The sequence below is a fragment of the Protopterus annectens genome, chromosome 10.part0 (assembly GCF_019279795.1).
Source record: "Protopterus annectens isolate FY-2018-M chromosome 10.part0, PAN1.0, whole genome shotgun sequence".
NCBI classification, from domain to species: domain Eukaryota; kingdom Metazoa; phylum Chordata; order Ceratodontiformes; family Protopteridae; genus Protopterus; species Protopterus annectens.
In genome coordinates this window covers 1,607,021,785-1,607,044,695 of record NC_056744.1, presented here as the reverse complement: position 1 = coordinate 1,607,044,695, position 22,911 = coordinate 1,607,021,785, and the positions used below count along the sequence as shown (strand labels likewise).

The 22,911-nt window shown below is 42.8% G+C and overlaps 1 protein-coding gene across 1 annotated transcript in view; it reads right to left on the bottom strand.

The window, feature by feature from the left end:
- Window positions 1-21,050, bottom strand: part of LOC122814350 (T-box transcription factor TBX6-like) — a 201,636-nt gene extending 180,586 nt beyond the window's left edge. Inside the window, exon 1 of the mRNA XM_044086936.1 lies at window positions 20,848-21,050. Coding sequence (XP_043942871.1) covers window positions 20,848-21,050 — 203 coding nt within the window. The remainder of the gene's footprint in view (window positions 1-20,847) is intronic.
- Window positions 21,051-22,911: the final 1,861 nt, after the last annotated feature.

Genomic DNA, 22,911 nt, shown 5'->3' with positions numbered 1-22,911 from the left:
TATATATATATATATATATATATATATATATATATATATATATGGGTCTACTTTACATGGTCAATATTTCATAAAGTTGAAGACCACATGGCCGAGACCATATTAGCGACTTTTGAAATGTCGAACATGTTAAAAAAAAAAAAACAATCACTTACCTTCACATTGCTATCAGGGGGGCAAGCCCCTCTGCACCCGCTGTGGGGGCTCTGCCCCTCCCCCCATAACTGAAATATACCAACTCCAAGATTGCACTACAGTGCGGAAGATGGAAATCTTTCCATTCTGCACAGTATGGAGATGCCCCTTCTGCATGGTCGGCATTTCAAAAGTCGATTATATGGTCTCGACCATATGGTCTTCAACTTTATGAAATGTCGACCATGTGAAAGGGAACCATATATATATATATATATATATATATATATATATATATATATATATATATATATATATATGTGTGTGTGTGTGTGTGTGTGTGTGTATTCATATATGCATTCACTCACTTTCTGACTTACTGTGGTTGGACACTCTGCACAGTTCACCAAAATTCCCTTTTCCAGCCATAAATTCAAAATGTCTGGTCAAGTCTAGAAAGATGTAATTCATCCACCATGTTCTGGGTCTACCCTATGGCTCTTCACAGTATGCCATGGCTGTTATACTTCCTGTGGAAGGCACACAAGAAGTACATCCTTATAATGTGCAAGCCACTTCAGCTAATTGTTTTCTATAGAAGGAGTATCTCTACATCAAAGGTCTTCTGGCTCACAAAGCACCACACCCATCACGAGTAAATCTCAGTCTTCAACTAAACCAGTGCTGCTTTGTGAATGGGACTTGCCATCAATGGCAGTATGTGGTAGGTGAGGTCTTCAGTATACGGTACCCGGTCAGGGTGGGCTTCAGTAATCATTTTCATGTCTAGTGTTATATTCCTTCACTGTAAGCAGGCAGATATATAGCAGATACCCGGCTGCTTATAGGAATATCTGTTATCCTTTTATCCTTTTTTTAAATCCAAGATACCCATTTTTGAAGTCAACATGCACCCTTGTTTCTTTAGATGTATTAGTGCTTTTAGCTGTCCTGAAAGTTACTTGCCCCTTTGACTTGCAGCATCTCACTGTTCTGTTCTTGTTATAGTAACTGTACCTCTGTCACAGTGGTTTAATGCAGGTGATGTACTGTTTGGTTCTCCAGCGAAGGCTTTGTCTGCAGTGGTATGCCTGGAATTATTATTCCTGTCATACAGTTTGTTTATTATCCTTACTTTGTTTTCAGATATGTATACAACATTTGCGTTAACATTTTTGTTCTACTGCCATCATTCCACTAAGATAAGTGGTGATGCATCCTTGTTTTATGTGATGGAAGCAAGCACTTTAGGTGGCAAAGTGGTGTAGCAGTAAACTTTGCTGCCACATTAAGTGGTTTTTCAGTTTGGATCCCCTGTGTGCCTTTTGTGTAGATTCTCCACTTTATTTCTGTCACTCTAGTCTGTATAGGTTTTTGTCAGGTTCTGGAGTTTCCTCCCCATACTCAAAACATTCCATAGGTAAACTGGCAATCATCTAAATTTCCCATAAGTCTGTGTGAGTGTGTGTGTGTGTGTGTGTGTGTGTGTGTGTGTGTGTGTGTGTGTGTGTGTGTGTGTGTGTGTGTGTGTGTGTGTGCAACTGAGTGCATAAGCTTACACGCATACGTGTATGTGTGCACATAAGTGTGTGGGTTGGTGTGTCTCCTATGATAAATTGGCATCCTGCATAAAACTGTTTTCTGTCTTGCAGCCACTGAGTTCTATGATAAACTCTAGCTCCCGTAAGACACTGAAATGGAAAAAGTAGGTGGTGGCAGATTTTTTATCTCTTAAATAATTAGGAAACCTTTACCTATTTATTTATAATATGATTTCCAGGATAGAGCTGTGATTCTAAATGACCTTTTCAGGTGAGCCTGTTGAATTAAAAAAACAAAAACATACAAAAATGTATTGTTATAAGGCAAAGAAAAGAACACAAAACAATTTATCTTCAAATACAATAATATCACTGTAGAATTTATAGAAAGAATGAATGATGCAGGCAATTAACCTGCATTTCTGTGAGCTGGTACATTATGCATAAGCACATTGTTAAACATAACACGATACTATTTTATGTAAAGAATACAGTATATATACTCTGATATAATCAAGCAAGTAAGTACATTGTTATATACCTTTAATAAGCTGTTTCAAGCTATGCAATGAATTAACACTTACAGTCTTAATAATTGGACCCTGGAAGTAACATCTGTGCCTTGCCACACACACACACACACACACACACACACACACACACACACACACACACACACACACACACACACACACACACACACACACACACACACACACACACACACTTTAGAGGCAGCAGTGCCTGTACCCATGATCTGTCATTTATACTGTCCATTCTTTTCTGGGAGAATACTATGACCTCATGTTTTGAAGTGTCTGATTCCTTATCACATTCTCTTTGCATTCATAAGCCAATCACTCCAGTCTGCATTAGAAATCATGGATTGATGAGGCCAAAAAAAGGACAACATTACCTATAAACAGCAGAGATGCCATTAATAGGTCCCAAATCAGACACTATCCCAGTCTTGTCTGAACCTTGTTATCTTGCTCATGAAAATCACAAGCAGGCACAGTGGTGACACATTAGTGGAACAGCCTAATACCAACATTGAATGATTTAGCATCAATCTCAGAAATATGGATGCAAGACCCACTGCATTCATATAAGGACGGGGTAACATTCATTGGAGGACTTGGTGCAACACACTTCCAAAGGACCTCCAAAACTGCATGCTGAGTCATATGGTCATAAGCCTTTTCCAAGAACCATGAAACAGCTACAGACTGGATTAACAGACTCACATAATTCATTGTACAACTGTACAGGACTAAAGAGCTGGTCAACCTCTCCATGATCTGGGCAGAATATGCCTGGTTCCTTCTGAATCTGAGGTTTGAAGGTCTGTTTCCCTACATTATACATAGTCTTTTCCTAGGAGACTTGAAGAGTGTGGTCCTCCTTTAACTGCAACATTTTCTCTGGTCCTGTTTGCTAAAGATGGGGAACAACCACCCCCAGCTTGCTAGTCCGGCCATGCTGTTTCCACACTCTATGCACAATGAAGTGGTTAGTTAGCCTTGCTGCCACCACACATCTGACATGTGTAGCCATTGGTGGGTATATACACACACACACACACACACACACACACACACACACACACACACACACACACACACACACACACACACACACACACACACATACACACACACACACACACACACACACACACACATTGCAGCCTTGCCATCACTGAGGCTTCTAACAACTACTCCAGCTGCAGCTGCAATGGTGGATGCCAACACACCAGATATTTTAGACTCTGTCATGTCTACTGGGTTATGGAGCTAATAATGTTGTACTGCTCAGCAGTCTGCAGAAATGGTCATCATTTCTTCACCCTTTAGCATAGCCTGGAAGAGCTTCTGCCTTTCTTTCCTGAGGTGCCGAAGGGTTTGTAAGAACCTATTTGTGACTACCCAGTAATCTTTCTGGGTGGCTACGTCAAACTCCTCTTATGGCCATGCTTTGGCTTCAGCTGTCATGGTGCCTTCAACCCTTTTTTGACCTGCTAGTTCTTCTTAACTAAATCAGTATATTACTTTAAAAGCACTACCTGTAAGGCTGCCTTCTTTGGCTTGATGGCTTCCCTTCAGCACTGTGCCCACCACTGGGTTCTAAAGGTAGTCATCATGACAAACACTTACAGTCTTCTAACAACAGGTTCTTCAACATGGCCCATTCTGATCTAATTCAAAATGCAAAGTATTCTAAAAGATACAAGATGAACTTACCTTTTACAGAATCTTGGGAAGATCAACCGACAAGTTTATTCCTCTACATGTCCAGAAGTGAGATAGCAAATTTCTGGTAAAGAGTATTCATTTAATTTTTCCTAAGGTTAAGCCTGGTCAGAACAAAGTATTAAAATGTAATAATTAATTCACTCATAGGTTCATATGTTATTAGGGAAGTACTAGTGTAGCTGACCCTGATGTTATTTTAAGATTAGATGATTTCTCTTTTGGTGCTTGAATTAATCTATCCCATTTGGTTTTAGACTGGTCTTACCATTCCCATGGTCGATAATTATATATTACACCTAATCTGAATAACTGGGATCATACCATAGATAATTTGAGGGGACCCATGTATGATATAACGCATTTAGATGTTGTCTCAATTACTAAGAAATGTAAATGTAGAGTTTCTATTAGCCTGAGAAACCAGCCCCAGACTGACTCTTAAGGGAAATTGTACTTACTGTGTGTGTATTTGTTATCCTTCCCAATGTGGACAACCCTCACTGGTGTTAGTGGTGAGGATTGAGGCTCCTTGATTACTGGGCCAGTGCACGGGCGTCACATATTAATTGGTTGGCAGTAGTGGGATTTCCACACCACATATTAAGTGGCTGGCAATTGGCTTGTAGTGGTGTGGATAGTGTAGCTTGTGTAAAGTGATCACTGAAAGTGTTTTTGTACTCTAAATCAGCCACAAAGTGAATATTCAGAGTTCAGATCACAATTGTTTTATTTCTTTTGTTAGCTTAGTTAGTCAGGAAGAGCAGGCAAGCATGTCAGCAGAGGAGTATGGCAAGCTGACAAGGAGCCAGTTGACTGAGATGTTCCAGGCTAAGGGACTGGTGCATGGAAACCTGACTAAAGGAGACCTGATTGCAGCCTTGGTTACAGCTGCATCAGAAAAAAGCAATCAGGAGGACGATCAGACTGGCAGTGGAGATATAATACCCTCGGAGAATGGACAGATCAACCTTTCTGCAGAGGACTTAAAAATCCATCTGGAGCTAAAGAGACTTGAGTTGGAGGCAAGGTGTTTGGAAACAGAAGCAGCAGAGAGACTGAGATGGCTGCAGGCTGAGGAGAATGAGAAAATGCCATGCCTGGAAGCTGAGGAGAAGGAAAGCCAGAGGCAGCATGAAAAGGAGATGCTGACTCTTCACCAGAGTCATGGAGGTAATGGGGAAGGGAGTAACTGGACCCCAGAAGCACAAAAGGTCAGTAAATCTCTTCCACAGTTTACAGAGGGGGATATGTTTGATAGTTTCATTCATATGTTTGAGAGGGTATGCAAAAATTATGATGTTGACCAAAGGCTCTGGGTACGGTTCCTGACCCCCTTACTCCATGGTAAAGCTGTAACTGTGTTGTCTAAACTTTATGATCATGAATTTTTTGATTATACTGCTAAGAATTGTCTGTTAGAATTTTTTAAGCTAACACCTGAAACTGATAGGAAAAAGTTGTGTGAGCATAGACACAAGTCAGATGGAAGTGTGTGTGAATATGTATGCTGAACTGAGCACTTATTTTCATAGGTGGGTGAGTGGGTGTCAGGTCACCATTTTTGAAGGGCTGGCAGACCTTTTGGTGAGTGAACAAACCCTTAGCACTTTGCCTGAGAACATAAGGATCTGATTACCTGATAGACAGTGTGCTACTTCAGATAAGTTAGGGAAGAAGAGAGATCTATACCTAGCAAAAAGGGCATCCCTGCACAAGAAAGGGACCCCCAGTACTGCTCATGGGTCTAAAGAAACCCATGGTGGGCAGCCCAGACTGCCCCAACAGAATCTGCCAGTAGTACTGGAAGCCACTAGTCCAGGTACATGTCCAGAACCTAGGGTTAAATGTTTTGAATGCAACCAGTGGGGCCATGTGGTATATAGATGTCCACGGAGGAAATGTGGGGAACAAAAGTTGAGGGAGCCAGTAAGTGGAAAGGACAAAATGCCAATAGTAGGTTGTCTCGAGACAACCAGGGTACCAAGCTACTATCCTGCAGATGTCCTGATAGGAAAAGAGTTGGTTGAGACAGTACCATGTGTTTATGCAGTTACACACAGTCAGGCTAGGAGACAAGCATGTGGATCTGGTAGCCTGGGAGAGACCCAGACAGACCACATACTTGCAGACAGGGCTGCTGACGTGGTTACTTCAGGGAGGGAACTACTCTGTAGCAGTGAGCCTGAAGGTGAGCCACAGCTGCTTGTGGGTAGTGATGTCCCCGTGGACAGAGTGACTGCAAAGGTAAAGGTGAGTAGTAGTACCCAGGCTGTCAGAGGATGCCAGACGTCCTGTGGAAGGGGAGCTGGGAAGGGGTACAAAGAGATTTGAGACAGGCTCAGCTCTCAGACCCTACATTGCAAGGCCTGAGGCAGGTAGCTAGTGAAACACCTTATTCTTAAGGGAAGGGGGAATCTGTATACTGGGACAAAAGGTTACTGTATAGAGAGTGGACCCCTGGGGGGGGCTAGAAGGTTTGAGGATAAAGCTGTTGGTAATGCCTAGAGCCTACCATCTGGCACTACTAGCCATAGCCCATGATATTCCCTTTGCAGGCCATATGAGTATAAAACATACAAAGAGACGTATTATGTAGAACTTTTATTGGCCTGGAATTTCCAGAGATGTAACAGGGTACTGCAGGACCTGTGATCAGTGCCAAAAAGTAGGCAAGGCAGGAGACAAGGTGAAAGCTCCTTTGATTCCTTTGCCTGTGATTGCGGAGCCATATCAGAGGGTAGCTATGGATATTGTGGGACCTCTGAGTACCCCCAAATTCCAGAGGGAAAAAGTATATCCTAATGGTAGTAGATTATGCTACAAGATACCCTGAGGCAGTGGTTTTGTCCTCCATTGAGGCTTTGTTAGAGCTTTTCAGCAGGGTAGTTTCCCAAAAGAAATACTGACTGACCAATTTCATGTCAGACCTGATGGCTTGTCAGTGGAAGTACTGTGGGTTGAAGCACCTGAAGACCACCCCTTACCATCTCCACACTGATGGTCTTGTAGAGAGGTTAAACTCTACAATCAAGTCCATTCTATGGGCATTTGCAGACCAGTTTAAGATGGAGTCGGACAAATATTTGCCCCATCTGTTGTTTGTTTACAGAGAGGTTCCCCGTGAATCCACAGGTTTAACACCCTTTGAGTTGCTGTATGGGCATAGGGTGAGAGAACCTCTAGATTTAATTGAAGATGAGTGGGAAGGTTAGTGTGAATCTCACAAGGAGTCTGTTGTGGCATATGTCCTAAACCTCAGGACAAGGCTCAGGGAACACATGGGCTTGGTCCAGGAGAACCTGGCAGAAGCCCAACAACAGAAAAAAGGTATGGTATGACAGGAGTGCTCTAGCTAGAGAATATGCTGTAGGTCAGCAGGTAATGGTTCCCATTTCTGTCAGACCCAACAAGATGCTAGCAGCTTGGGAGGAACCCTACAAGGTGGTAAGAAAGGTAAGTGATGTTAACTACATGGTGGAACTGCTAGGTAGGAGGCAGGGGCACAAATTGTACCATGTTAACATGATGAGATCTTATCATGATAGGGAGGCCCTTGTGGTGAGTTTTTGCAGTGGATTGCAGGAGGAGCCTGAGGGAGAGCTGGTGACTGATCTCCGCAGTGAGGCTCGGACTGACACCTCAGTGGAAGGGGTAGCAATGTCCCAGCAGCTATTTCCTACCCAGGTTTGAGAAATACAAGCAGTGTTACATGAGTTTGGAGACATGTTCAATGGGAAACCAGGTTGCACCCACCTGGTGCAGCACCAGGAGGGTACAGGACCCCAAAGGCCTATTAGGCAACCACCTTATAGGGTGCCTGAGAGAGTCAAACATACTCTGAGGGAGGAGATACAGGGGATGTTGGAACTTGGGGTTATTCAAGAGTCCAACAGTCCCTGGGCCTCCCCAGTGGTGCTGGTGCCAAAGAAGGATGACAGCACTGGGTTCTGTGTCGACTACAGGAAATGAAATAGTCACACAGGGTTAGATGCTTTCCCCATGCATAGGACAGATGAGGTCCTAGAGAAGCTGGGTGGGGCTAAGTATCTTACCACCACTGATCTTACTAAGAGTTACTGGCAGGTGACCTTGATTCCCATTGCTAGAGAGAGGGGTCAGCCTTTGTGACTCCTTTTGGCTTGTATGAGTTCACAAAGATGCCCTTTGGGATGTAAAATGCCCCAGCGACTTTCCAGAGGCTGGTAGAGCATATCCTAGCAGGGGCAGGAGGGTTTGCCCTTGTTTACCCAGATGATATTGCCATCTACAGCCATTCCTGGCAAGAGCACCTTCAGCATGTCAGGGAGGTGCTGGGCAGACTACAGAGGGAAGGGTTGACCATTAAACCAAGCAAGTGTCAGGTGGGTATGGCAGAGGTCTCCTACCTGGGACATAAAGTGGGAAGTGGTAAGATCAGGCCAGAACCCGCCAAAGTGGAAGCCATTCGGTCATGGCCTGCACCTGTTACCAAAATGCAGGTGAGGGCATTATTAGGGACAGCAGGGTACTACAGAAAGTTTGTCCCCAGTTATAGTACCATAGCTGCTCCCCTCACAAACCTGGCAAGGAAAAACAGGCCAGATTAGGTAGTGTGGACCCCAGTATGTGAGCAGGCATTCCAGAAGCTTAAAGAAGCTTTTGGAGGACCCCCTGTGTTAGCCACTCCAGATTACAGCAAAGAATTTGTTGTGCAGGTGGATGCTTCAAACCATGGGGTGGGGGCTGTACTTAGCCAGATTTCTTCAGAGGGAGAAGAGCACCCAGTGGTTTATCTCAGTCATAGGCTCCAACCCAGGGAGGAGCACTATGCAGCTGTAGAAACGGAATGTCTAGCCATAGTGTGGGCAATGCAGAAACCTCTGCCTTATCTGTATGGAAGAAAATTCACTATAGTGACAGATCACAATCCCCTAACATGGTTAAACAGAACCAGTCAGCAAAATGCCAAGTTGCTAAGATGGAGCCTAGGGTTGCAAGCATATATGTCAGTGCAGCATCGCAGTGGAAGTAGCAATGCCAATGCAGATGGGCTCTCAAGACAGGTAATGGGGTAAGGCATACTCAGATAGACCTAACCCTCTCAAGCAACGTTTCTCAAGAGACACTTGCAAAACTAGCTTGAGTTCTCAGTGTGTGTGTATGTGCACGCGCGCGCGCGCGTGTGTGTGTGTGTGTGTGTGTGTGTGTGTGTGTGAAGACATGTGAAGGCTGCCAGCCTAGCTAGATAGAATTTTGTAGATAATTCCGTCATTATTAAATATTAATATAAGCCACATGCTTGTTCTCTTAAATGGAAGAAAATGCTGTTAAATGTTGAACGTCAAAAATGTAACAACAGTGCACTCTGCTGGAAGAAAGCTGATAAGTCAAGCCTTGTATGACCATGGTGTCTGAACCAGCAGATTCTTTCTATTGTTTTGAGACCAGAGTTAATTGCTAGATTTTACATATATAATGTCTTTAATTAGTGTGGTTTCCTGTCCAGGTGCAATATCAAAGCTATGTAATCTAGAATGAGTCAGCAGGATGTATTATCAATTTAAAGGACTTTCTCAGAGACAGAGAGAGAGAGAGAGAGAGAGAGAGAGAGAGCATTTTGGATTTTGTCTAAAAGCTGACAACTCACCAGTACTCTGCTTTGCTCTATATGTAAGTTTGTTTAGAACTGTGATTGCTCTTCAAAATAGATAGAAAACAGTAAGTTTAGTCTAGCTGTTTCGGTATTGATGTCAGAACTATTCTACTGCATTATTGTAGGCATTTTCCTGTGATCTCTGAACTCTTGACTAGCACTGTGTAGTAAGAGGTATTGTCTTGTTTTTTTTTATTATTTATTAAATATTTTAAACCTTTCAACTGTGACTGTTTTGTGTAGAGATAATTTAAGCTCTAGAGTACATTGCATGTATATAGTGATACTGTATAAAGCAACTCCAATAGTCTTGCTGCTCAGTCACACTTACTATTTGGATATCAGTAATATTACACAGTAAAATTGGTCACCCTTTAGTAAGGGCCTTATTAGTAGCTGATATTAGTGGTTGGTCTCAGTGATTTCTACCTTATAGCCTGGCAGAGAAAAGGGCATAGCAGGAGAACCTATGCCAGCCTTCCCCATGAGTGTCTGTGTGTTTGTATATAACTCATATCTCAAAGTGTATGTGTGTCAGCTATTTGGGCGGGGACACAAAGCACTGGTTGGACAGAGAGGGTGCTGGAGGTTTTAGCTTGACCACTAGGTGGAGATCTGGACCCTATAGCTGTGCCAGTGTGGAGTCTTATTGGGGATCTAGAGAGAAAGGGAGAAACTAGCCCCAGACTGACTGTGATCTCTGTGTGCTCTTAAGGGAAATTGTACTTTACTGTGTGTGTATTTGTTATCCTTCCCAATGTGGACGCCCCTCACTGGTGTTAGTGGTGAGGATTGAGGCTCCTCGATTATTGGGCCAGTGCACGGGCATCACACCATCCATAGCTCCAAGTTCTGCTTGAATATGGACAGGAATGAGCTTTGTTTAACATGAATGTGGAACCTGTTCCACAGCAGTGATATTCTCTGTGAGATATACCTGTCCCTACAAACTGTTCTGTTGATGTTGCAGAGAAGGTTTAGATTTCTACACCTAGTATTTATGCTGCCATTTGACCTGCTGATGTGCAATAAGCCTATCAGTACTAAATCAGAGGATGCCTTGTATGCCAGATGGAACCATATATTTCCATTGAAGTTGCCTTTCACGTACAGATGAGAAGGATGGTACAGTTGACTGACAATCAGTTTGTTGAATTATGCTGGCTTTCTCACACTGAAATCCCTCTCCCATGGGGATCAGGGACTTTACTCTTTTCCCACTTAGCAATGATATATATATATATATATATATATATATATATATATATATATATATATATATATATATATTTATATGTATGTGTAAAGGGGGGGGGGGTGTTACAGCAGGGTCTGCCCCCCCCATGCAAAAACTTGATTTAATGTTGTGTTTTGATCTTGAATGGATCGATGTTTTTGTCTTTCAACCATTTGTGGTCGATGACATATGGTTCGACGTATGTGCACATCATTGAATAGTTACGTGCCCATGCCAGACACAGGTCACCTCTTAGCAGTCTGTAGGATACCAAGTATAGTGAGTGACAGGGCTTGGAGTTGGTCCATGTAGAGCATATTGTTTAGGCCTTGTATCCTTTTAGTAAGGTATCTCTGTGGGCATTCCAGTTGTTGCATGTGTCTGGGTAGATACATGCCAAAGGGGGCATTATACTGAATGATTGGTATACTGAGGGCTGAGTAAAGGGAGATGATGACACCCCTAGATCTAGACACAATCCCTTTATTTATAAGCTGTGAAATAAAAAGGACTTCCTTATAAAAATGGGCACATGTTGGTCAAACGTTAGGTTACTGTCCACATAAGTTCCCAAATCCCAAACAAGTGGGTCAAGTCATAAGGGCGTATTGTTAATGTGGCAATTCCTTGGGTTAGATTACTTCCCAAAGGATAGAAAAATACATTTATTTGGCATTTCATTTCAGTCCATGATTTTGGCACCAGTTATATATTTGGGACAAACCTCCTTCAGTTTGGCTAAATCATTTCGAGATTCAGTGATCGCTTCTATTTTACAGCTATCTGCAAACTTAGTCAGCCAGAGCCCTTTGGTACTGGCTTGTACTTAATTTCTTATAATATAGTAAAAAGAAACCTCAGAAAAATATATACATTTTGTGCTCACAAAATAGGATGAATAGTAAAAAACTGGTATGTTTTGAAGGATTGTTTAAGGTACACCACAGCTATCTCAGATCTTCATGAAGAAAGTAATGAATTCCACAGATATGGGGCACAATATGAACATGATCTACAAGAAGAATTCTCTAGCTGATACCTATGACACAGTGGCAGTGCCTTGTTTGCTAAGCAGAGATGTTGAAATAATTGGTAGGACACCAACAACTCCTTTACAGTGAATGACTCCATGTCATGTAGGGCCTGTATGTTAGCACTAGTACCTTACATTATGGCCAATAAGCCACTGGTCATCAGTGCAGCTTTTATGAAGCTTGTATGTAGTATGCACACAGTGATTAATGCTAAATAACAATCACAAGTCAGTATGCTGTACTTCATGTAAGAACTTGGGTCACCAGTGTCAAGGGAAAAGGGCATTGCTGTAATCCTAACATGAAGTTAATAACAGCCTGCATTTAAATTGGAACCTGTGCACTGAGAGAGAGCCTTACAAGATTATCTGCAAATATATAGAGCTGAGTATATGTTTCTGTATTATTCTGTATTATAGAGCTAAATTGTTGCTTAGATATCTGTTGTCTTACTGTTCTGCAAATATACAGAGATCAGTATATATTTTCTGGTTTTATAATTTGCACTGTGATTCCTCACATCTCTGTTGAAACTGTCTTCCTCACCCCCCCCTCCCTGTTCTTGGTTGTAGTTTAAATTTGGTGGCTTTTGCAGTGCCCGCCCCACTGTAGATTTGATCTAGGACACTCCCCCAGTCCCATCTCTTTACCGCATTCTACCTAATAAACCCTTTCTGCACTTGCTTTTAGTCCTTTTTAATGTAATTACATTTTTTCAAACTGTGTGTGGACTAATATTGCTACATACTCAAGCGTGCCAGCTTGCACTGCATGTGAATTGTTTTTACTACTGTTTTTGCTACTTTTCTGGAAAAAAAAAATTGTAAGCCTGTTTCCTTCCTTTCCTGTAATTAGTGTTCCAGATACAGATTTGCTGTATCCAGGACTGTTTGTAAGCTTCTGAGCCCCCCAAGCCTTTCTGTGTTGGAGGGAAGCCTTCTAGCTTATCAGTGGGAGTTGTAAGCATTAGGTAACCTGTCTACCACATAATGAGTGGTTCTGGCCCAGAATTTGTAGTTATTGGCCGTTTGGGTGGTCTTCCATCTCTCTCAACTTTCTGATTTGAAGACCTGCATTTGCACTTGTTTCTGTCCTGTAACTCCTGGGCCCATCTCATTTTCTCACTCAAAAAAAAAAAATAATAAATATCTGCTTTTACTGTATTTGTGTTTCTTCCTACTTTATTTTGCTTTTGCGTCATCTTAATAGTACTCAATTGTATTTATTACTGCTTGGTGTAACTCATTCTAAGCCTTTTAGTTTAAGCACTTGGGCTTCAAACCAGTTGTTTTACATTAAGAAGGTTTGTGGTCTGCACTGTAGTGGCAGAACAGGTAGCTTACATCCTTCTAAGTTGGGAACTGCTGATTGAGGGCTCAGTGTCTGTTATTCTAAAAGTGTATTAATTCTGGTTTAAGCACTTGGGCTTCAGGCCAGTTATTTTACATTAAGAGGGTTCGTGGTCTGCACTCTTGTGGGAGGAGAGGCTGGACTCTGCCCTTCTGAGCTGGGAATTTCTGGTTAAAGGCTTATAGTGCCTGCATATTTGAACTGCTTCTTACTGAAATTGGTACACCTTGTTTGCTGTAGCATAGACTAGATCCAGGCCTGCTGAATCTAGCTTTGTTTGTATAACTTGAGCACTAATCCAGACATTCTTTAAAGTATTCAATTGTATTTATTACTGCTTGGTAGTAACTTGATTAAAGTGTAGCTATCATTCTAAGTCTTTTGGATTAAGCACTTGGGCTTCAGACCAGTTGTTTTACATTAGGAAGGTTTGTGGCCTGCACTGTGGTGGCAGGACAGGTAGCTTACATCCTTCTAAGTTGGGAACTGCTGATTGAGGGTTCAGTGTCTGTTATTCTAAAAGTGTATTAGTTCTGGTTTAAGCACTTGGGCTTCAGGCCAGTTATTTTACATTAAGAAGGTTCGTGGTCTGCACTCTTGTGGGAGGAGAGGCTGGACTCTGCCCTTCTGAGCTGGGAATTTCTGGTTAAAGGCTTATAGTGCCTGCATATTTGAACTGTTTCACACTGAAATTGGTACACCTTGTTTGCTGTAGCATAGACTAGATCCAGGCCTGCTGAATCTAGCTTTGTTTGTATGCTTGTTGTTTGTTTGCTTGTTATTTCGCTGAAACGCTAATTCCACCTAAAACGCGGCATTTCAGTGCTTCTGTGGATCCCTAGTGATATCTGCATTGCTTACTGTACTTATTTCCTTGTTTCACTTGAAAGAAAGTTACTGTTTGTTGTTTTTGCATTTAAGTTATCTGTAACACATTGCATTTAAGTTACCTGGCACTTGCTCACTAAAGCAATTATATAAGTCAGCACTAAAAAATTAAAAGCACTACACCCTCACAAACTCCCCTTGAGTACCTTGTTCCCCATTGGCCCTTTTTTCAATTATAAAGGAATTCCCAATACTATTCTAGCATGTCCAAAGGTCAGTTGTCAATCTCCTCTCTGGTCCAGCTGGTGAATCTGGGAATCTTGAGGCAATGTTACAACTGCCTCATGTACACAGACAACCCTCTCCTCCTCCCAACAAATTCCAACACATGTGAGAGATGCAACCATATAGCCAAACTGGAGGCTAAGCTCTCTCAACTCAGTACTGGCGTAACCAGTCAGGAGGAGAAGGAAACCACACTCACTACAATTCCAGTCTCACATAGACCTACCACGACAGCAAACCAAACACATAAACACACAAAAACATACTCGGAGGCTCTAAATAAAAATCTGCCTAAGCAGCAGAGACCTCCAAAGCAGACACCCAGGCAACCGCTACCCCAAAACAAAACAAGTGCAACACATAGCTCACAAAGCCAGTGTGCCGAACAGTCACAGCCCTTAAGGCTAAACAACACACTTGATACACTTGTAATAGGTGACTCTATCGTCAGGCACACTGATGTCCCGCTCACCAGGCGTCACCAGTGTCAAGGGAAAAGGGCATTGCTGTAATCCTAACATGAAGTTAATAACAGCCTGCATTTAAATTGGAACCTGTGCACTGAGAGAGAGCCTTACAAGATTATCTGCAAATATATAGAGCTGAGTATATTTTTCTGTATTATTCTGTATTATAGAGCTAAATTGTTGCTTAGATATCTGTTGTCTTACTGTTCTGCAAATATACAGAGATCAGTATATATTTTCTGGTTTTATAATTTGCACTGTGATTCCTCACATCTCTGTTGAAACTGTCTTCCTCACCCCCCCTCCCTGTTCTTGGTTGTAGTTTAAATTTGGTGGCTTTTGCAGTGCCCGCCCCACTGTAGATTTCATCTAGGACACTCCCCCAGTCCCATCTCTTTACCGCATTCTACCTAATAAACCCTTTCTGCACTTGCTTTTAGTCCTTTTTAATGTAATTAAATTTTTTCAAACTGTGTGTGGACTAATATTGCTACATACTCAAGCGTGCCAGCTTGCACTGCATGTGAATTGTTTTTACTACTGTTTTTGCTACTTTTCTGGAAAAAAAAATTGTAAGCCTGTTTCCTTCCTTTCCTGTAATTAGTGTTCCAGATACAGATTTGCTGTATCCAGGACTGTTTGTAAGCTTCTGAGCCCCCCAAGCCTTTCTGTGTTGGAGGGAAGCCTTCTAGCTTATCAGTGGGAGTTGTAAGCATTAGGTAACCTGTCTACCACATAATGAGTGGTTCTGGCCCAGAATTTGTAGTTATTGGCCATTTGGGCGGTCTTCCATCTCTCTCAACTTTCTGATTTGAATGCCTGCATTTGCACTTTTTTCTGTCCTGTAACTCCTGGGCCCATCTCATTTGCTCACTCAAAAAAAAAAAAAAAATATCTGCTTTTACTGTATTTGTGTTTCTTCCTACTTTATTTTGCTTTTGCGTCATCTTAATAGTACTCAATTGTATTTATTACTGTTTGGTGTAACTCATTCTAAGCCTTTTAGTTTAAGCACTTGGGCTTCAAACCAGTTGTTTTACATTAAGAAGGTTTGTGGTCTGCACTGTAGTGACAGAACAGGTAGCTTACATCCTTCTAAGTTGGAAACTGCTGATTGAGGGCTCAGTGTCTGTTATTTTAAAAGTGTATTAATTCTGGTTTAAGCTCTTGGGCTTCAGGCCAGTTATTTTACATTAAGAGGGTTCGTGGTCTGCACTCTTGTGGGAGGAGAGGCTGGACTCTGCCCTTCTGAGCTGGGAATTTCTGGTTAAAGGCTTATAGTGCCTGCATATTTGAACTGCTTCTTACTGAAATTGGTACACCTTGTTTGCTGTAGCATAGACTAGATCCAGGCCTGCTGAATCTAGCTTTGTTTGTATAACTTGAGCACTAATCCAGGCATTCTTTAAAGTATTCAATTGTATTTATTACTGCTTGGTAGTAACTTGATTAAAGTGTAGCTATCATTCTAAGTCTTTTGGATTAAGCACTTGGGCTTCAGACCAGTTGTTTTACATTAGGAAGGTTTGTGGCCTGCACTGTGGTGGCAGGACAGGTAGCTTACATCCTTCTAAGTTGGGAACTGCTGATTGAGGGTTCAGTGTCTGTTATTCTAAAAGTGTATTAGTTCTGGTTTAAGCACTTGGGCTTCAGGCCAGTTATTTTACATTAAGAAGGTTCGTGGTCTGCACTCTTGTGGGAGGAGAGGCTGGACTCTGCCCTTCTGAGCTGGGAATTTCTGGTTAAAGGCTTATAGTGCCTGCATATTTGAACTGTTTCTCACTGAAATTGGAACACCTTGTTTGCTGTAGCATAGACTAGATCCAGGCCTGCTGAATCTAGCTTTGTTTGTATGCTTGTTGTTTGTTTGCTTGTTATTTCCCTGAAATGCTAATTCCACCTAAAACGCGACATTTCAGCGCTTCTGTGGATCCCTAGTGATATCTGCATTGCTTACTGTACTTATTTCCTTGTTTCACTTGAAGGAAAGTTACTGTTTGTCGTTTTTGCATTTAAGTTACCTGTAACACATTGCATTTAAGTTACCTGGCACTTGCTCACTAAAGCAATTATATAGGTCAGCACTAAAAAATTAAAAGCACTACACCCTCACAAACTCCCCTTGAGTACCTTGTTCCCCATTGGCCCTTTTTTTCAGTTATAAAGGAATTCCCAGTACTATTCTAGCATGTCCAAAGGTCAATTGTCAATCTCCTCTCCGGTCCAGCTGGTGAATCTGGGAATCTTGAGGCAATGTTACAACTGCCTCATGTACACAGACAACCCTCTCCTCCTCCCAACAAATTCCAACACATGTGAGAGATGAACCATATAGCCAAACTGGAGGCTAAGATCTCTCAACTCAGTACTGGCGTAACCAGTCAGGAGAAGAAGGAAACCACACTCACTACAATTCCAGTCTCACTCCAACACCACGACAGCAAACCAAACACATAAACACACAAAAACATACTCGGAGGCTCTAAATAAAAATCTGCCTAAGCAGCAGAGGCCTCCAAAGCAGACACCCAAGCAACCGCTACCCCAAAACAAGTGCAGCACATAGCTCACAAAGCCAGTGTGCCGAACAGTCACAGCCCTCAAGGCTAAACAACACACCTGATACACTTGTAATAGGTGACTCTATCGTCAGGCACACTGACGTCCCGCTCACCAGGCTGAACAAGGAGAAGGTCACGGTGAGCTACCTGTCAGGTGCTAGGATCCGCCACATAACACAAGCACTCAAGTCACTCCAAGGCAAGTACAAATATGACTCGGTCATTGTTTATGCTGGTGTGAATGACCTGAGATGTACCTCCCTGGACTACATGAAAAGAGACATAGAGGAGCTCTCTGAGCATGTAACCCAGGCCGGTATGACCCTGACCTTGAGTAGCATCTTACCCTCACCAAGAATGATGCCACAATATGAAGACAAGATAATCAATTTCAACAATTGGCTTAAGTATTGGTGTCATTCAAAGGGAATCCAATGCCTGTCAGCCTGGGATGACATGCTCGACAAGCCACGATGCTTCGCTAGGGACGGCTTGCACCTGTCACCCCTGGGCTTTCGGATATTGGCAAAGGCTCTTGCTTCCCCCATAGTGCCTTTTTTAGGCAAGGCTCAAAAGACAAACCCACCTCCATAGGTATCACAAGGGATAAGAAACTAAGAGTAATGCTACTCAACGCCAAAAGTCTAAACCTCAAGATGCACGCAATCGAAACTCTCCTTAGCATGGAGAACATCGATATCTGTGCAGTAACAGAAACCTGGTTCAAGGCTCGCGAGAGCACCCCAGCACTACCAGGTTATACCTCATACCATGATTTTCGGCCCCAAAACTTAAACCGAACCACAAAAGGAGGGGGAGTATCAATATTCTTCAAAGATACCCACACCTCCAGGTTGGTGGCACAGCACAAAGCATCAGAGACTATCCATGTGCAACTAACAGTGGGTAAAACTGCCTTCCAGTTTATAGCCTGCTACAGACCACCCTCCCAAACCCAGGAACCCCACTCGGCCTTCCTGAGAACACTGGAAAATATGAAGGTCTCTCCAAACACCATTATATTGGGCGACTTCAACTACCCAAACATAGACTGGGAGCATTACTCTAGCTCCAACACCCTAGCCCAAAGGTTCCTAGAATTTATAAACTCAAATGCTATGGAACAACTTGTTACCACTTCCACAAGAGGGGAAAACACACTGGACCTGATCATCACCAACATGGGGACTCTATGCTCCAGACCAGAAGTGTATCCCTCACTGGTAAGATCAGATCATAAACTAATCTCACTGGATATTCACATCCCGACCCCACCTCCTGCCCAGAAAACCAAAGTGAAAAACTTCTCTAAAGCAAATTTCACACTCCTCAAAACCGAGGTGGAATCCTTCAAAGCCCCCGAGCCTGTGGAAAATACGGCCCAGACCGCAGAATCCTTTATAAACGCATTCTATGAACACCTTCAGGAAAGCATGGATCATGCAATCCCAAATAAAACCAAGACCCAATCCTCCAAAGGCAGACGTCCTGTCTGGTGGACCCCAGCCATAAACAAACTATACAATAGAAGGAGGAAGCTACTACATGATAGAGCAAAATCCCAAAAAGGGAAGGCATCTCTGATCAGTGTTAGCAAAAAACTATGGGTACTCATAAAATCGTCTAAGGCCAGCATTGAGAGAAAAATTGCACAGGACACTAAGGATAATCACAAGGCTTTCTTTAGTTATGTTAGGAACCTGGGTGGGAATTCCCAGATATGCTCAGAATTAGTCCAAAATGACAAAAAATACATCGAACCCACAGACATTGCCAACATCCTAGCTGACATGTTCAGCGCAAACTTCTCCCCAACCCCCACCAAAAGGGCAAATATCTATCCCAGCAGAGTGCTGCCCCCCTGACATCTCAGATGCTCAGGTAAGAGCCGCCCTCTCCAAAGCAAAAAACACAGCATCAATGGGACCAGACAGTGTCCCAGGCTGCGTCCTACATGAACTCCAAGAAGAGCTAAACCCAAACATAAAACTACTGTTCAATCTCAGCCTTACTACATGATATGTACCCAAAGAGTGGCGTACAGCAACAGTGGTCCCTGTCCACAAAGGTGGTGCCTCAACGGATCCTGGAAACTATTGCCCCATAAGCCTGACTAGCTTGGTCTGCAAAGCTATGGAAAGGATCATCATGGACCTCATAAATAAAGATATTGGGGACCTACAGACACTGGATCCTGGTCGATTTCTTTGAAACAGTCACCAAGGCCATTGACGAGGGGAAGGTGGTCCACACAGCCTACCTGGACCTCGCAAAAGCCTTCGATACAATACCCCACTCGGGCATTATAGATAAGCTCACCAGCTTAAATATAAACCCCTATGTCACTAGATGGGTTGCAAACTGGCTCAAGGACAGAACCCACATGGTTAGAATTGCTGGAGCCATGTCAGACTCCAAACCAGTTACAAGTGGCATCCCCCAAGGCTCAGTCCTAGGACCTCTCTTGTTCGGTATATATTTCTCGGAGGTACAGGCCAACACGGAAGGACTGTGGCTGACCAAGTTCACAGATGACTGCAAACTGGGTGCCATAATCGACTCTCCAGCCGACACAAGCATCCTCCAAAAGGGCCTCATAGAAACAGACAACTGGTGCCAGAGCCATGGCCTCAAGCTAAACGCCAAAAAGTGTATAGTCATCCCCTTTGGCAAAAACAAACTGCCCACAAATTACCACATAGGTGGTAATCCATTAAGTACAGAAGAAGTAATTAGGGACCTGGGGACCCAAGTTGATAGCAATCTCTCATTTGACAACCACGTGGCCAAAGTGGTTAGAAAAACATTTTATATAGCCCACCTAATAATGAAGGGATTCACATCCAGATCAGGGGAGGTCATCGTGCCTCTTTGCTCATCCCTCATCAGGCCCATAATTGAGTACAATGCCCCTTTCGGGATGTACCTTACCAGACACCTGCAGCAACTGGAAAGACCCCAAAAGTACCTCACCAAGAGGATCAAAGGGCTCAAACAGATGCCATATGCTGCCCGGTTAAAGAAACTCCAGCTCTACTCAGTGGCATACCGCCTGCTCAGAGGCGATCTGTGCCTGACGTATAAAGCCATGTCAAACCCGGAAATAATGGACATGCTGCACCTCAGAAAATCCAAATCCCATCGAGCTACGTGCTTGAGAGACTTGAACCTCAGCACTGAAATAAATAGGACATGCTGGAGGGACAGATTCATAACCCAGAGGCTCCCTTCACTCTGGAATAAAATCCCAGTCCAGGTTAGGCAGAGTCCCTCATTGACTCTCTTCAAGAGGAATCTTGATGAGTGGATGGGAGATCGTAGGTTTACCCCGGGTATCACTTCTGTGTCACTGTTATACAGAGGCACAGTATACTAACCTCGAAAAAGGGCATAGCAAAATTAATTTAAAATGGGTGGCGAAAGCCAAACACACTCTGGCTAGGCTTATAAATGCCGTAGGGCAGATAGCCTAGTATGAACCTATGAGCCTATGAACCTATAAGAGATCAAAGCATGCAAAACCTTTGAGGTTTCCTGGTAGAATCAAGTGTTTTATTCCAGTTATATTTCTCAGATGGAAAAAGGATGATTTCAGCTATAACCTGATCCATAAGGCATGCACGTTCATCAAGAATAACAGCAGAAATATGCACTCTTAACAAATTTCCTATATCATTAATAGCAGGGGAAATGACGGAGAATTGTGGAATGCCATAAAGTGGCATGATCGTTAATAACCTCAGCCTTAAGTTGATGGAGCATTAATTGACTGTGCTTCATCCAGATAAAGAGTTTATCCAGACTCTCTACTAACTGTGCCAGGGTGGGCACTTATTCTTACATAAAGAAGAGTTAAAGTGGACTTTTACTTCCACTGCGATAGTCCTGTCTTAGTGTAACTAGTCAATGCATCACTGACTTTGGGTCAGCTCTTGGAATAAGGTACTTTATCCCACTGATGTTTCTCAAGGGGAAGAAAGAACACTGGTTAACTACAGACACCGGATCCTTAAGTGCTGGCTTGTGGTACACTACTTTCACTGTATCTTGTACTTGTATATTGTACTCGGTCTGTGTTGTCCCATGTGATCTTTGGCTATTTGTGAACAGCAGATGTACAGCACTCCAAAACCTACAGAGTAGCAAGGTTCAGTTTAAGTTGGTCAAAAACAGTTGATGGGTAGATGCCTTCTAGAAACTTATTCACAACTTTTAGCAATCTGAATATGAAAGAAAGACAAAGGTGAGTATCACTGGTATAACTGCTAACCCAGTGCATTCCATTTAGCAGTCTTGCATTACTGATAACACAGCAATGAATAACAGAAATGGGTTTAAAGACTGTGCCCTGGGGCATTTGACATGACAGTTCAAGCTAGCCTGAGGTGTTAGATCCTGTGATCAGTCTCTATTACTGGCTATGAAAATGGATGGTATAAAGAGGATCATCTTACTGGGTAGGCTACACCAGGTTTTCAGACTCTCGTTTCGAATGAAATAGTCCACAGAATCAGTTACAGAAACCCTCTACAAACATGTAAATGGCTGCATTGAAGCTGCCTCACCTACCAGAACTAAGTCCAGATGTAGCACCAAAAATAAACCACACTGGTGGAATCCTTACCTTAACAGGCTATATAATAAAAGGAAAAAGTCATGGCCAAAATAAGAAAGAGCAAATCTCACAGAGATAACAGCTCTCCGATTCAACTAAATACGAAACTTAGAGGTCTAATAAAGTCCAGCAAGGTCAATTACAAGGTCAGGATAGCTTCCCATGCTAAGGGCAATCGCAAGGTGTTCTTCAGCTATGTCAGGAATCTTAATGGTAATACTCAACAGTATGCAGCACTGGTGGTAAATGGCACAAGCTTCACTGACTGGGATAACATAGCAAATCTACTGGGTGATAAATTTAGCAATGACTTTGCCCCCACTAACCCCCCCCCCACTAAACCCCATAAAATCCCTTCTAGCATATCCCCCCAACTATTAACAGGTCCTGGAGCTGCTCACTAAGGCCAAAAACACTGATTCAATGGGACTGACAATATCCATGGTTGCCTCCTAAATAGCCTAAAACATGACCTAGCAGGACCATGTGTGGCACTCTTCAACTACAGCCTCAAAACAGGTTACATGCCAGGTGAATGGAGGGCTGCAACTGTCATCCCCTTTATAAGGGTGGACCATCAACTGGCCCCAGGAACCACATTCCCATCAGTCTGACAAGTCTAATATACAAAGTCATGGAACAAATTACCATGGAAATTGTCAGCAAGCACACTGGCAACCTACAGACACTGGACCCATCCCAGTTTGGCTTTGCTAAGGGAAGATCTTGCCTATTTAACCTTTTAGACTTATTTGAGAGGGTCATTATGGCTATAGATAAGGGGAAGGTGGTGCACACTGCCTACCCTGACCTGGGTAAGGAGTTATATACAATATCCCTATCAGGTATTGTTGACAAACTCTCAGAACTAGGCATAAATCCCTACATAACTCGCTGGATTTTCAGCTGGCTCTCAGATAGGACCCAAGATGTCAGGATTGGTGAGACCACCTCCACCAAGAGACCATTCA